Here is a 15,771-nt window from a genome sequence, read left to right as displayed (position 1 = left end):
TCCATTTCGACCAGATGTTGAATGGTCAAACTGTACCGAAAAACTGACTATTGCTGGACGTTACAGTGGTTTAATGAGGGAATGACAAAAGTGGTCTTTAGCAGCTCTGTTAACCCTCCCACTGTGAACTTTGGCTCTTTGGTCTGGTGTAACAAACAGTTTAGTCACAAACGTTGGGGTTGAAGTGAATGCAGGCCTTAAATTTGAATACCAGATAAAGTTAGTGGTTACCGTAAATCCTCTAATACAGGCCCGGGCCTGTATTTGACTCAAGCTCATCAAGCTCCAGGCCTTTATTGGAAGGAGGGCCCGTATTAGAGGCAGGCCTCTATTTCTATTTGAGCAAAAAGAACTAATGGTTCATTGGAGTTTTTGACAATTAATATTGAGCCCACATTTTCAAAGTTAAACACATTTCTTTTAACAACGGTAGTTTCTGCTTCAGCCATCTCCCCCTCCCCCTGCGCAGCAGCCGCAAACTCACTGATGCGCCTGCAGCCTCTCAGAGGTCCTGCTGCTCTAAACATTAAAATAATTATTTCATTTTCTGTTCGTCACTTCTGATTACCTTCAATGGTGTCTGTTTGTTGCAACCAGCAGGTACAAAAACTAACTTGTTTTTATTTGACTATTTTTCTGTCCTGTCTGTTTATTATCTTCCTGCATCTCCTCTCAATCCTAAAGAAAAACTGCTACCTGGGTTCATATATATTCTCCTTATGAGTTACCTTTGAACTGCAGTTCTAAAAGATCTACCGACCGCAAAAACAGCGGAGTGCTCGCTGCTTGCCGACCGCATCAGTGATCAGTTCGTCACCGGATGACAAGGTGATGTGCCCCGCTCCACAGCGAAACGCATCAGGCGCAAATAAAAGACAGAAAACATCAAAGGAAATTAACTGACATGAACGATCGCGTGTTAAATAATTTGGCAACACCTGATTGTTACTGTGGCCGTGCTCAGGAGGCAGATTACCGACCGCAAAAACAGCGGAGTGCTCGCTGCTTGGCGGCCGCATCAGTGATCAGTGCATCGGAGGACAAGGATGATGTGCCCCGCTCCACAGCAGCGAAACACATCAGGCGCAAATAAAAGACAGAAAACATTAAAGGAAATGAACCGACATGAACGATCGCGTGTCAGTACCGACGCTCTGGCAGAGCGCGTTGCCCCCCTCCCCCCCGAGCGCAGGAGCTTGTCACCTGCTGACAGCAGGCTGCTGTCTTTTCCGAGGGCTGCATCTTGCCGGTAATTATCACGTGACAGCGACTAGTCGATGACAGGCATAAAAGTCACTATAGTGAAGTCGACTAGTTTCATACAACCCCTATTGCTCCCCAGTGTTCTGCAGCGCACGTTCTCTTTGAACTTGATATCAAATTTTCACCTCCTCTTCGTCTACGCACGGTTAAAGTTACCCTCGCGGTCTATCACTCGCAAATCAAAAGTGAGACAATGACACAACCGCCCCCGTACTTGCTTGTTACCACATTCCACCCGGCCACAATAAGAGACCGGCCATTATTCACCTCCGCCGACTCCGAAACCGGCCAAAATTGGAGACCCGACCTTTAATTGAATACCGGCCTGTATTAGAGGATTTACGGTAATTACAGTTTTTTGGCTACAGCAAGTGGCAAAAGTCAAATCTATCTTGTCAATGCAGCAGTTTGAAGCTTTGCTATGTGCTTTCATCACAACGCATCTCATCTACTGTAATGCACTGTTTGTAGGGGTCAGTGCCTCCTCTATTGCCCTACTTCAGAGAGTAACAAATGCTGCAGCTTGCCTTTTTACTGGTGCACAACAATATGATCATTTACCCCTTCTTTAGCTTCACTTCATTGCAAGGGCGTCGATTTAGCATGGACAGAGAAGATGTGACCCCACCATCAAGCAATGACTAAATAGTCCCCACCAATAATTTGACTGCCTCCACAAAAAAAAAAAATAAATAAATAAAGCCATTGAATGTCTAGGACATCAGTAGCTCAGGAGGTAGAGTGGGTTGTCCAGTAATTGGAAGGTTGCAGGTTCGATCCTGGCTTTCACCAGAGAGCCAGCTGTTGTGTCCTTGGGCAAGACACGTAACTCGCCTTGCCTGCTGGTGGTGGCCAGTGTTCAGCAGGCCTCGCCTCTGTCAGTGCACTCCAGGGCAGCTGTGACTACAGCATAGCTCATCCCCACCAGTGTGTGAATGTGTGAATGACTGATTGTGTAGTGAAGCATCTTGGGGGGTTGTGGAAGCCTAAGAAGTATGCAAATACAGGCCATTTACCATTTAGAGGTGATCTTGCACGTGTCAGGACGAACGACCAAATATCAGCTAGCTTCTGTCTTCAGAGGGGGACCAGGCAGGGATGCCCACTCTCCCCCTCACTATTTGCTATCTTTATTGAACCACTAGCAACAGCAATTAGGCAAACAACAGATATTAAAGGGATAAAGTGTAAGAAAATAGAACATAAGATCAGTCTTTTTGCAGATGATGTTTTACTCTTTCTCCAGAATTCTCAATCCTCTCTCTCCCAAGCAATAGAACTGATAAACTCTTTTTCCAGAGTTTCAGATTACTCTATAAACTGGTTAAAATCCACAGTTCTACCAATTAATTTCTCATTTGTCAATTTGCTTAATACACAATTGGAGTCAGGGAATATCACACACCTGGGAATTAATATCTCTCCCAAGTTAGCAGATCTAACCAAACTAAATTACATCCCACTTTTAAGGAAAGTGGAAGATGATCTTGCAAGATGGAAATCCTTACCAATATCACTCATGGGGAGAGTTGCTACAATTAAAATGATGGTCTTACCCAGAATAAATTACTTATTCTCGATGATCCCAAACAAACCTCCAGCTGACTGGTTTAAATCTCTGGACTCCTCAATTACTAAATTCCTTTGGCAGGATAAACCTCCACGAATTAGCTTAAAAACGCTTCAGAAGACCAAAGACAGAGGAGGACTGGATTTACCCAACTTTTATTATTATTTCTTAGCCAACAGGCTGCAATATATACCAAGATGGTTGCAAGATAACCCATTAGACGGGGTTGCAATACGATAGAGCTTTCAGACTTACCATTTATTAGCTCAAGCATAAGAAAACATGAAAGCTTCAAAAGTATTAGTATCAGCACTTCTCTGACAGCATGGTGGGAGTATCTTAAAATGACAGAGTCTTCACTAGTACCATGCAGACGCACACCTATCTGGAACAATCCTGACATTTTGCAAAACAACAAAATGATGAACCTTCCGGACTGGAAAAATAAAGGAATCCTATACCTGGAACACATATATGAAGGATTGGACTTCATCCCATTTAATCAAATAGTCTCCCAATTTGGAATGGATAAGAATAGCTTTTTAGATTATCACCAAATTAAATCTGTAGTCAAACAAAAATTTAAGCTCAATAAAATAGAATTACAAACACCACCAAGGGTATTAGACTTTTATAATCTCAAACCCCCCAAACTACTGTCTAAAGTATATAAGACACTGTCCAAAATAGACGATAAAATTGCAATCCCTATTGAAAAATGGGAGGTGGATCTATCAGTTAGCTTTGACCAGGACTTCTGGTCCCAAACTTGTTTAAAAACTTTTAAAATGATCAGACACCCCAATTTACAATTAATTCAGTACAAAATTCTACACAGAGTACACTATACAGGTCATCGGATGTTCAAGATGGGGTTTGTGTCGTCTGACACAAGTACACACTGCACAAACAACATTCCTGACAATTACATTCATGCACTGTGGTCCTGCCCACCTGTCCAGGAATTTTGGGGTAGAGTATGTGAGGATCTGTCAAAATGTCTGAAATGTCATATCCCATCTTCCCCCTCTCTTTGTTTACTGGGGAAGCTGGACGATGTCCCGATTGCAACATCTTTGGTTCACGTGGTTCTGACTGCCATATGCATCGCTAAGAAAACTATCCTCTTGAATTGGAAAAATAGAGAAAGTCTCTGCATTAACCAGTATAGAAATCTTTTGTTAGATCATATTGCACTTGATTTAGCCTCTGCTTCCACTTCAGATCAATCTCTCTGGGCTCCTTTGATCGGTTCCATCACATAGCGAGGGTGGGGGGGCCGTTGATGTTGTCCTGCGGGATGGTGTGGGTGGGGGTGGGGGTGGGGGGTGGGGGTGGGGGTTGTCTGAGTTTGGAGTATCCGGATGTTCCCTGGAGGTGGGTTCACTGGGGGTGTCTGGGACTGGGGGGCCGTTGCCCCCCTCTGGAGGTGCTTGGGTTGCCTCGGGGGGTGGACTGCTGACGGTTGTGAGTGGGGCCCCTTGGGGATCTTGGCGGCGGCCATGGGTCACTGCCTGGCGGCTGCAATGCCCCTGGGCGGGTCTGAGTGGGGGCCTGGGGGCTCGGGGTTTGGGGGTGGCCGGCCCCGTGTGGGGATATGGGCGGGGCCTTAGGGGTCGGGTCCTGACATGTATGCTGCCGGGAAGAAGGCAGGGACACCCAGCAGTGCCTGGCCCGGGTTCGGGGGCCTCAGGTAGACCTTGGCTCCTCTGCTGTTCCATCACAGGGGAGGGGGAGGTCCAGGAGGGGGAGGACCCAACCTTACCTGGATGTCCCATGTCTTATATATTCTGGAAGTTGTGCAAATGCAGGGGTGGGCATAGATATTCTGCTGGGGTGGGGCTGGGTTGGTGCCCTCGGACTCCGTGAGGCTCTGTAATGCTGCTGCTTTGGGCCCTGGAAGGATGGGCTGGGGTCTCCATGCCCTGGGTGGCAGTTTGACAACAGAGGTGCCTATTGGGGCCAGTAGGGGAGCTGGCTCCCTGGAGAGCTAAGCCCAACCAGCCATTCCTCCCCATCCCCGCATATTTCTCTCCTCCTGCTCCCTCACATCATCACACAAACATACACATAGGACCTTGGGGGGTGGGCAAGTCAGGGAGTGCGGGTATGGACCCCATTTCCGCATTCCTGTGGAAACCTGCCCCCCAATTTTTTTTGCACCTTATACACTTCCACTGATGACATTCCACACAAACACACACTTAGGGCCTTGGGAGTGAGCACATTCAACGGCATTTGGCAGGGGGATATTTCAGCCTCCTCAAGAGTGCCGGTGCCCACTTCCAATTTTAAACTGCACTTAGACACTGATGGCTGAGGGTGTAAGTGGGGTGGTGCAGTGGCATCAGCTGGCATATGCTGGATGATGCCCACACTGCCCACTCACCACAGCCATGGAATACACCTCATGATCACACAACACTATATTGGAGCAGGCGGAGGGAGACTAGGGGTCTTAGCCACCTCTGTTGTTGCTAGGCTTCCTGGGGCTGGAGGCTAGGAGGGAGATCTGGCCGTCTGGTTGGGGTCTGGTGTGGTGGGTTGCTGTGCTCAGCGTTGGGCGGGGGAGCCTGCTCATCAGCACCCCAGCAGAAAGGGTCAAACTCTGGTTACAGGTGATGGTTGTACCCAATGTGCAGCAGTACCGGGACCAGAGTGAATAGGGTGTGTATGGGGAGCATGAGTGGGTGTCCGGCGTGCATTTTTGTAAGTCTTGGGTTGTATGTGCATGTGTGAGCATGAGGGAGGGAGCGTGTGACTGTGAATGTGTATGACTGTATATGTCAGGTGGGGCCTTTGGGTCCTCCCCTCTCCTGGAACTTCTCTTGATGATATAGATCTCTGTCCCCCCTCCCCCTGCCACACCTGGTGTGGGGGCTTGTGCCTTGGTCTGCCTGAGTGTTCGTGGCAACCGGGTCTGGGGGTTTAAGATTTTGGCATCTGCCTGTTAGATCCCGGTGGCTGCCTGGTGGGGTCTGGGTCCCTGGGCTCTGCTGGGTCCCCGGCGGGGGTGGTCGCCCCTGGGTCCCGGGTCGCTGGGTCCCGGGCTCGGCCGGCTAGGGGGTGGGAGGCTGCGGGCGGGCCTGTGGGCTTGCTGGCTGATATCTCCAGGGACTCTGCCGGCTGCTGGTTGTGGCCCCCCGGGGCGATCCTCTGTGCCTCTCGAGGGGGGCGGGGGCCTTCCTGGTTGCAGTCTCCTTGGGGTTCCTGCGTTCTGGGGCAGCGCCTGGATCTCTGGGACTTTGGAGCTCCCCCCGTCTCCTGCGCATCTTTGGGGGGCGGATCTGTGGTCCCTCACACTCTCTGTTGGGCGCTCCTATAGAAAAACCTTAAATAAACAAGCGCGTGTACACACACAGGTGCTCACATGGTGCTCTCAAAAGTATGGGCTTGGGTACGTTAAACACAGGTCTTAAGACTATGGTGGGCACTTAATGCGTTGTGATTTATTATCGTGATTCTTCAGTTAAGCAATGTTGATTATATATATATATATATATTTTTTTTTCTTTTCATCAAGTTGACACAGTGATAGGTAGATCTTGTTGTATTGTTGTTGTGTCCCTTTTTTTGTGTCCCTTTGTATTTTTTTGTCTTTTTTCTGCAGGTCTAGAAGCAGACTCTTGTTCATTATTGTTTATTTTTGTGGAACCCCCCCCCTCTCCCCACCTTTTCTTTTCCTTTCTCTTTCAAAAAAAAAGAGGTGATCTTGCCTGAGTCCTGTACCTCCGTAATGCATATGGCCGCTGCGATTGGCTGCACATGCTGTCACATGGAGACCTATGTGAAACAAACTAGCAAGCTAGTTGTTAGCAGCGCCATAAGCTCGAAGGAAAACATTCCAGTAGTAAGTGTAAGACTCCTGAGTTTGCAATGTGACGTGACACATGAAGCTATTTTTTCAAAGAAACGTGTCACTTGTAGTTAAGATTGCTAATGAAACGAGTGTTCAGCATATAGCAGGTAAATCCCTTACCTTTCTCTGAGAGTGAACTAACCACATTATTCATGGTTCTCTTTCTCTCAGAGTCAAACGTCCATCAGACTCAGAGAGAAATCTGCAGCCTTGTGCAAAGATGTTATCAGCCTAGACACTTAATCCTTTAATGTCTGACACATGAAATAATAATCAGAAAACTATTTTTTAGCTTTTGAAGCACTTAATATAACATCAATTTACTTCTACAATAAAACTAAATACAATTTGTACTTCGCAACTTTAGCTTCCACCAGAGGGCAGAAAACATGTTTCTGATTCAGTAAAAACAGCTTTTGAGAAAATAAAAACTACATTTTATTAAAATTATTCAAAAGAAAAATTTCTTATAAATGTAGAATGGTGTGTATGGATATGAAACAATTGTTCTTAATGGGATCAATTGACATGTGTAATGTTAAAATGTTGGTGACAAACAATAGCTGTACAACAATATTTAACATTAAAATTAAGGATTTAGAAAAGTACATGTGGGAAAACAGGGTTTACGTTATTGTTTCATCAAAGAGAAAATAACAACACAAATTGTGTGTGTGTGTGTGTGTGTGTGCGTGTGTGTATGTGTGTGTGTACGTGCATGTTTGTGTGTGTGTGTGCATGCATGTTTGTGTGTGTGTGTGTGTGTGTGTGGGGGGGGGGGGGTAGGTTTATAAGTCCCCACCAATGTCAAGAGCAGATCCACACCAATGCTTGGCTGTTTGCCAGTCTATTTTATAATTCGTTTTTAGGACTTGTTCATCAATGGCCTTGCCGCACCACACCTCTCTGATCTGATACAGCCCTACACTCCCTCCCGTATGCTCAGGTCAGCTGATCAGATGCTTTTGAGTGTTCCTACTACAAAGCATGAGGGAGAACACCCTTTTGCAGTGGCAGCTCCAAATTGGGCACGATTGCCGTTAGACCTTAGACAGTCTACCTGTGTGACGACTTTTAAAACTGTGCTTAACAAACTTTTGTTGCAATGGCTGTTAACACCTCGTGAGATGCTGCTATTAGCTCAGTATTTTAGATGATTTAATAGGTAGTTTTACACATTCTTAGTTGTTTATTGTTTTACGTGGTATGATTGTGGGCTGCAATTTTTTAGTGAGTTTAGCTCTTTGTTACAGCTACATACTTTCATATGGATGTAGAGCTGTTTGGTTCTTCCTGGTTTCTTAAAATGTGTTCAATTTAAAACCAAATTGGATAGGGGGCATAAATAATCAGGTTTAGCTGACTTTTTATGATTATTGCAACCCAAAATGACTGTGGTGAAAGCTGCAGTGTTTAAATTTTTTTTTTATGATTTAATCTAGACAAATATTTTCATTGAACCTGGTAAACTCCTGGAAAAAGGCTTGCTGCCTTCCCCCCAAGGTATCTTCAGGACAGTCATTTTGAGAGAGGGGAAAGTCAACTGTAATGTAAAAACTTTTCTCAAACCTAACAAAGAATAAAATAATGTTGATAATAAAGAATAAAAATAAAAGCATATTTAGAGCTCATCCTATGCAATAAAACACACAATACTGCTTAGCTTAAGAAGTAACGTGTGAGCATTTTTGTCCATGTCTCATAAATATTTATTAGTACATCAGTATTTGGACCTCTGAGAAAGCAAAAAATAAATAAATAAAAGAAAATAGAAAGTCTAAATTATGAGACTGAGACTGAAGTCAGTTTTGACTCGCTTATAGTACCCCCCCCCCCCCCCCCCCGTAATTAAAAACCTGAATTGTCTCCCAGCCTTCCAAAGTGTCTACAGGAGTGACTCATCACTAAATCAAACACATCGTCTGTGTTCATGAGCTAAAACATGCAAGAAACAGGCTCCGAATCCACCGTTTCAGCTCCACTTTACTAAGTCCCACAGGAACTGGGCCAACACTCTAAAGTTGCAAGTGCGATATTCTGGCCACAGAGGGTGGTGGGGTCAGAGTGACTTTTTGTTAACCCTGTAAAGAGTTGTTTTAGCACAACTGGCTATAGAAAAAGATTTAAAATATAAAAAAGTTGCACAGGCTTTAAAGGATAGACAAGAGAGGAAACCAGCACTGGCACTGACCTGAGATACCTGTTGAACTGGATGGTGCGGGGTAAAATAAAATTAAATTCTTTCAGTACACACTGTAAATCATCTGTCTTCATTTGGGCCCATCTTCTGCCTCCTCTACCCTCACACCGACTAGCTTCAGATCCTCTTTCACCACATCTGTAAATCTCCTTCTTAGTCTTCCTCTCAGCCTTCTGCCTGGTGGCTCCAACCTCAGCATCCCTCCATGTCTGTAATCATGGCCTTGTCCATGATTACATACTAACCATCTCAGTCTGTCCTCTCTTCATCTCTAAACCATCTAACATCCCTCTGATGAACTCATTCCCTATCCTACCCATGCTCATCACTCCCAAAGAGAACTTTAACATCCTGATCTCCAGAACTTCCACTTCTGTCTCCTGTCTTGTCCTCATGGAACAAACTTTAAGATTAAGACAGGTGTCAAAAGATTAAAGGTTCCATAAAATAATTCTTGCTGACACTTTTCTCCACTTCTTCCAACCTGCTTCACACGCTTCCCACACTCTCTGTTGCTTTGGACCTAGACCCTAAGAGCTCCACTCTTTACTTCTATTACTGGAACATCTCTGATCCATTTTGTCCATCTCTTTCACAAGCAGTCTGTCTTGCTGGGACTCATCTTCATTTCTGGATTCAAGCCCAACCCATAAAACAGGTCCACGTGGTTCCAGAAATACATCATATAGCAGTCAAACACGGTAGTGGTAGTGTGATGGTGTGATGCTGACCACATGCTGATGGAACCATTCACACATGAAATTAGCATTTGACATTTTTATTTGTATTTATTCAGGTTATTCCTGTTTGCTGCTCTAAAACATTTCAATTCAATCCAATTCAATTATTTATTCAGGACAATGCACGTTAATAAACAATCAAATACATTGTATCGATCGTAACTGGGCCAGATTATAGCATAGTTGCTAATTTGCATATGTAGTCCGTCAACAAGATAACTAAGAAAAACAAGTAACACTATACAATTTAAAAACAGTCAGATAGAAACATTCCATTAAAATAGACTAACGAGAAAATAAAAATAACTAAAGATGCAAACATGTCTTGGAACCTTTAAGATGTGGTTTGAGGTGCTTTTTAAAGGTGCTATAAGTGGGATACTCTCTGATATTCGCTGGGATATCGGTCCAAAATTGACTCCCTCTGACGGACAGTACCATTTGTCCGAACGTCGTTTTCCTGTAGGGGATCTGAAGTTCTCCTCTAGTGGAGGCCCATAGCCTTCGTCTGGTCTTCCTTTCATGTATGAGGAAAGTGGAGGTGGAGCTAGTCCATTAAGTGCGCTGTAGATTAAACAACTATTTTTGAACTTAATAAAAAATTTTAAATTAAGCATGATGTACTTTGCCAGAATATTACAACGGTGAGATTTTTATAGACTTTTTGAGTAATATTTCTATTGGTTTTAAAAGAGTGTCCCCAGTGAATGACCAGGTTGTGATGCAGTAGTCTATATGAGAGAAAATCATGGAGTGCAAAAATATTGTAGCTGAAATTGTAGTCATTGAAGATCTAATTTGTTTAAAGTTATTTATATTGAATTTAATTGTGTTCGCTGTATGTTTTATATGCTTTTTTAAAGGATAGTGTCGGATCCAGGGTGATTCCAAGGTACTTGAACTCTTGCACCAGGTCCAGTTCTACCTCCCCCAAGAACACGTTGGACCGCTCCAGATTTATGTTTTTTTTTGTGAACAAAAAACAAAAACAAAAGAACTTTAAGTAAAACCTTTTAATTTACATTCAGTTGAATGTAAATATATGGCTGATTTCAAATCTGTTACAAATTTCATATAGAACTGAATTTATAACAGCATGCTCGATCCATGTGATACAGACAAAACCAGTGAATTAAACCAGTTTTATTCTGCTAATTTGTTATAAATATTCTACAAATCTGGCAAAAGAAACACTTTTTGACGAGTTGGATTTTTTAAAGAACTGTCAGCAAGTCTGATTAGTCTTTGGTTCAGTTTTGAAAGAGTTGCTGGTAAAACTCTGATGCTGAATGAAGGTTAAAGCTCTCTGCTTGTCTCGGTGGTACTTACAGTAACATAGATGTACAGTTGGAGAGCAGCGTGTGAACCTGAGAGGCAACACTCACAAAAACACAGCAACAGTTGCAGCTCTGAAAAAGCAGCATCTCACGGGTTTTTGCGACAGAATGAAACAAAAGCGAGAATTTTGCTTCATTTCGTTCCAAGAGTTCCCAGAGAAAAGAACTGAGGGGGACAGCCAGGATGTTTATTCATGTCTTTCAGGACGTTTGGCTCAACTGTTCAGCTTTCCAGACATAAAAAAAAAACTTCTCTCGCATTTTTACACCCTTCTCCTCTTCTCAGGTTTTTTTATCCCCTTTCTGTCTTTTTATTCTGGAGGAAGATTAGTGGGATTAAGTATGGCTCACATATGCTGTTCCTCACTTTAGGTATTCACCAGTGGTCTGGGCTTACCGCCACCCAGACTGGTGGATGGAGGCAGACTGACCGCTGATAAGGTTGGAGAAGACCAGTCTGACAGGAAATGATCAGAAATCAGAATAAATTCTGAGTTTCTAAACTTTGTTTGAGACAACGTTTGACAGTTTGTAACTGAGTGTGAGGAAGAAGTAATACAGATGCGGATGCAAAGCAGACGTAATATTGTTTTTGGAAATATTAGCAAACATTTTCAGTAGCTTTTGGGTCTTTTTTTGTGGTATTTAGCTTCTTTTCTGTCGAGTATATTTTAAATATATTTTCATTTCTGTAAATCCAGAGATAAAAATGGGGAAGTCCTTCATATCCTGACCAAAGACTAACTCTGAAAAAAATCAACAGATGCACTGTAATTGGATGTTTATTTCATACTAATACTAAAATAACTAGTAAAAATAACTAAATGAACGTATTTGCACAACCTGTTATGTAAAAACAAATACTGTCAAAAATACTGATTTATGTTAACGTTTGTCTACCTGACAGAGGTTGTAAAAGAAATCAATATAAAATTTAACAATTTTTTTAACGTAAAAAGTCACAATGTCCTCTCAATTTACTCAAATGCATTGTGACTAGCCTAGCTTATTGAGTTAAGTTAGGGTACATTTTAGAGTGCACATCTAAACTCTTCCAAAATAAAATCATAATTGTATTTATTATTTTAGGAATATTTCCTCAAAACTAGGTCATGAAGCTCGTTTTTAGACTAATGAGTCACTTGGGCCAAATGGTCAATGGGCCAACCAACTTATGGTTGTTCGACACCTGCACCTATTTGACAGCAGTCCTGTTAGCAGCATGTAACCATGGCAACAAATTAATCAAGTTAAAACATGCAGAAATTAAAAGAAATTCTTTTACATTTGAAAAGAATCAGTATTTATTCAGATTTTCTTAAGAGACCAGTTTTGTTTGGCCAAAAAAAAAAAACTATCAATGATCACATTTACAGCGTGTAAACCGTGCTCTGCTCTCATGAACACACATTAACTTGTCGGGCAATTAGCGCTGATCGCATCCGACTGCACAATACTTTGCGCATTTGCGGACAAAGCTGCTGTCAGATTCAATGAAGTGTGAAACCAAATCAGTGCACCGGGCCTTCTGTCAGCCAGTGGCCGCAGTCTGACCGCCAGCAGCCGGCAGCAGGCAGGCCGCGCCGCGCTGCGAGCGCGCACGCACCGACTAATTGAAACCTCACGGATCATAACCGTTAAAGACGAGTTTTGCACACTTCATTAATTAACGTTAAAGATGCACTTGAACGGCAGCTGCACGACAGCGGGGCCAAACGGAAAACGGGAGAGGCCAAAAGTCCGCAAACACTTCCCTCAGCTTTAGGCGCAGTGCGGATTTTTAGAAAATGAAAAACAATTATGTAAGTTTGAATTAAACTTTTTGCAGGACAGTTGTGGATATGATAAATAGTTTATTTTATTTTGAAATTTTATTAAATGCAACAAAATTATTTAAAATGTAAATAATGTATCAACAAGGTAAATTAATCCTGAAAATTGTTGTCAGTCAATTAAAAAAAAACTGCGGATTTTCTTTAAAAATGTCTAAACCCGCCAGAACAACCTGCTGTTTTTTAAAGATGTTCACTAAACAAGTCAGCAGCGTCTGGTTTATCTAAAGTAATGTAGGGTGTTTGGTAATCAGGCTGAACAACCGTCCGTCACCCCTCTGCCTCCCCCTCTCCTCACCCTTGCAGGGCGCTGATTGGTCGGAGGGAGGCGGCCCGGACCGAACCTGCGTTGTCCCGGTGTCCCGGCCTCTGTGCACCCCCAGCCCGCTATAAAAACTCGCAGCCGCGCGCAGGAAAACCTAATGGGCTGTCAGATGCGATCCGGAGTAACAAGTGGATTAACATTTTCAGATTTTCTCACCGTGGCAGGTCTTCCTACCATCACTATCGGAGAAACGCAGCTCGGTAGGTTTTATTGTTTATTTATGAACATGTTAGTGATGCGGGTTTTATTTATCCAAACTGTTGTTGCGCATCTATAAAAAAAGAGCGCAATTTCTAATAAACAGTAAACAAAGGGAAAGTAAAGTTGTCCTTATTTTTAAAGTTAGTGTAAAAAAGTAGAAAATAAGAAGTATGTTGCAGTTTGGGATGCGTCATTTTAAACTTGAGAGTTATGATGTTTTTATTTATTTATTTTTATTTTATTTATTTTTTTCGGAACAGCGCGCAGCATCAGGACCATGGACTCCGATACAAGCCGAGTGTCCAGCAGGCCGTCCTCTCCGGAGGTGGACGACATCTTCATCTCCACCCTGAAGAAGTCCGTGCACGGCTTTTCCGCCGCCGTGTCCTCCACACAGAGCGACTCCCCCTCAGACATCCCGGGGCTCCGCGGCCTCTCTGCCGCCGACGAGGAAGCGCTGGCTCTCCGGATGGCGTCCAAGAAAGATCGCAAGTTGCTGTCGGAAAACGAGCTCCAGGCGATCCGCCTGAAGATCAACAGCCGCGAGAGGAAGCGGATGCACGACCTGAACGTGGCCATGGACGGGCTGCGGGAGGTGATGCCGTACGCGCACGGACCGTCGGTGCGTAAACTCTCTAAAATCGCGACTCTGCTGTTGGCGAGAAACTACATCCTGATGCTGAGCAACTCTCTGGAGGAGATGAAGCGGCTGGTGAGTGAGATCTACGGAAGCAGCGGACATCACGGCGGCTTCCACCCGTCAGCTTGTGGGACTATGACGCACGCGGGGCCGGTTCCGGGGCACCCGGCGGCTTCCCACGCATCACACCCAGCGGTGCACCACACTCTCCTCCCGCCACCGGCCGTTTCCACCGCCTCCCTGTCCGCTCCCGGCATCTCTGCAGTCACTTCCGTCAGACCCCATCACGGACTCCTGAAAGCGCCCGGAGCCGCTGCGGGGCCCCTAGGCAGCAGTTTCCAGCACTGGGGCGTCGGTACCGGCATGCCCTGTCCGTGCAGCATGTGCCAAGTCCCGCCTCCTCATGTGTCCAGCATGAGCTCCGTCACCATGCCGAGGCTGGCAGGAGACTCCAAGTGACTCTGAACTGGACGGAACTTTTTCTGGACTTTGTACAAACTTTTTATTTATCCTGTAAGGAGAATCCGAGCTGGCTCAGACCAATGACTGCTTTTCTTTACTGTGACATCAGGTTTTACCACCAACTTAGGGTGTCACAATTAATCTTTATTGTACCAACTTCAGCTGCATCCTAGAAAACAACAGACTCCTCACGTCATTTAGTTCTTTCCCTCTCATCCATTGGTCCCCAAAGCAACGATATAGAGTGTAAATATGTAGATGGATTATTGTCTTTAATAGCTGCAGATGTTATATATTAAAGAGTCTGTGTGCAGAGAGACTCCCTGTCCCATCATGCACCTGCTCTAATACCATTTGTCGTCCTTCATGATTTTGTCTCCCTCTTCCTCCGCCCGACACCATCGGTGACCAATTCTTTATTTTGTAATAAAAAAATAATGAAATGTTATTTATTTACTTATTTTGGCGGAAATTTCTGGTGAATTTCTGGTTGCATTTTGGGGTTTGAAATGTGAAACAATAAAGATGATTAATTAAAAAGGAGCCAAGCGTGTTTTATTGCTTTTGTTTTATAACTAATGCAGCACGTGCGTGATATAAGAACAAACTTAACGATTTTTTAAAGAAATATGTTCCTTTGTGGGTTTTAAAAAGAGAACTCACACTGCAGATTATAAAAGTAAATTCAATTAAAAAAAATTCAGATAACAAAAAGTATATAAAATAGCATTTATTCTTAAATTAGTTGTTTTTCATTGTTATTTTTTATTAATCACAAAAATATTCATATTTATTCCAACAAAAATGTTGACCAAATATTATTTTTACACTACTGAACAATTACATACAAACAATTCGACTTTCTGTGTTTTAAGAATAAAACACCCACGTGTTCATTTTATTTAAATAAAACCGTTGTAATAAAACAAAAACCATATATTAGAATAAACATATTCATGATTTGAGTAACGCAATGAAAATTGAAAGTTTGTTATTTTATTCAGAATATTTTATTCTGAAAAGATGAACAACAACCTTTTGAATGCAACATAATAAAAGATGTTTCCCATCTTTTATATTCTCTTATTATTTTTTTCATTAAAATTTGAACCCAAACTTTGCCTGGAACCATCATCTCCTCTCAGAAACCAGAGAACAGGCCGGTTAGACTTTGAAAACCAAGCAGCTGCACAGCAGATTGTGCATCCTGTTGCAATATTTTCCAAAAGCTTTTGAAGACGGAAAGATATGAACTAAATATCTGAATATTCATGTGTGCGTTTGTTTATTCACCTCATTACTGCAGCTGAATTATTCAAAGTCCTTCAGTGTTTTGTAGGAC

General features: G+C 43.3%; 1 protein-coding gene across 1 annotated transcript; it reads left to right on the top strand.

Moving 5' to 3' along the window:
• The first annotated feature begins 13,182 nt into the window (after window positions 1-13,182).
• On the top strand, window positions 13,183-14,972 carry olig2 (oligodendrocyte lineage transcription factor 2). Its single transcript, XM_015965926.3, has 2 exons — window positions 13,183-13,326; window positions 13,588-14,972. Exons 1-2 carry the CDS (start codon window positions 13,224-13,226, stop codon window positions 14,424-14,426), a joined length of 942 nt encoding a protein of 313 aa, XP_015821412.1. The 5' UTR covers window positions 13,183-13,223; the 3' UTR covers window positions 14,427-14,972.
• Window positions 14,973-15,771: the final 799 nt, after the last annotated feature.

Source organism: Nothobranchius furzeri, chromosome 14 (genome assembly GCF_043380555.1).
Source record: "Nothobranchius furzeri strain GRZ-AD chromosome 14, NfurGRZ-RIMD1, whole genome shotgun sequence".
In the NCBI taxonomy this organism is placed as follows: Eukaryota; Metazoa; Chordata; class Actinopteri; order Cyprinodontiformes; family Nothobranchiidae; genus Nothobranchius; species Nothobranchius furzeri.
This window is presented reverse-complemented; position numbering and strand designations above follow the sequence as displayed.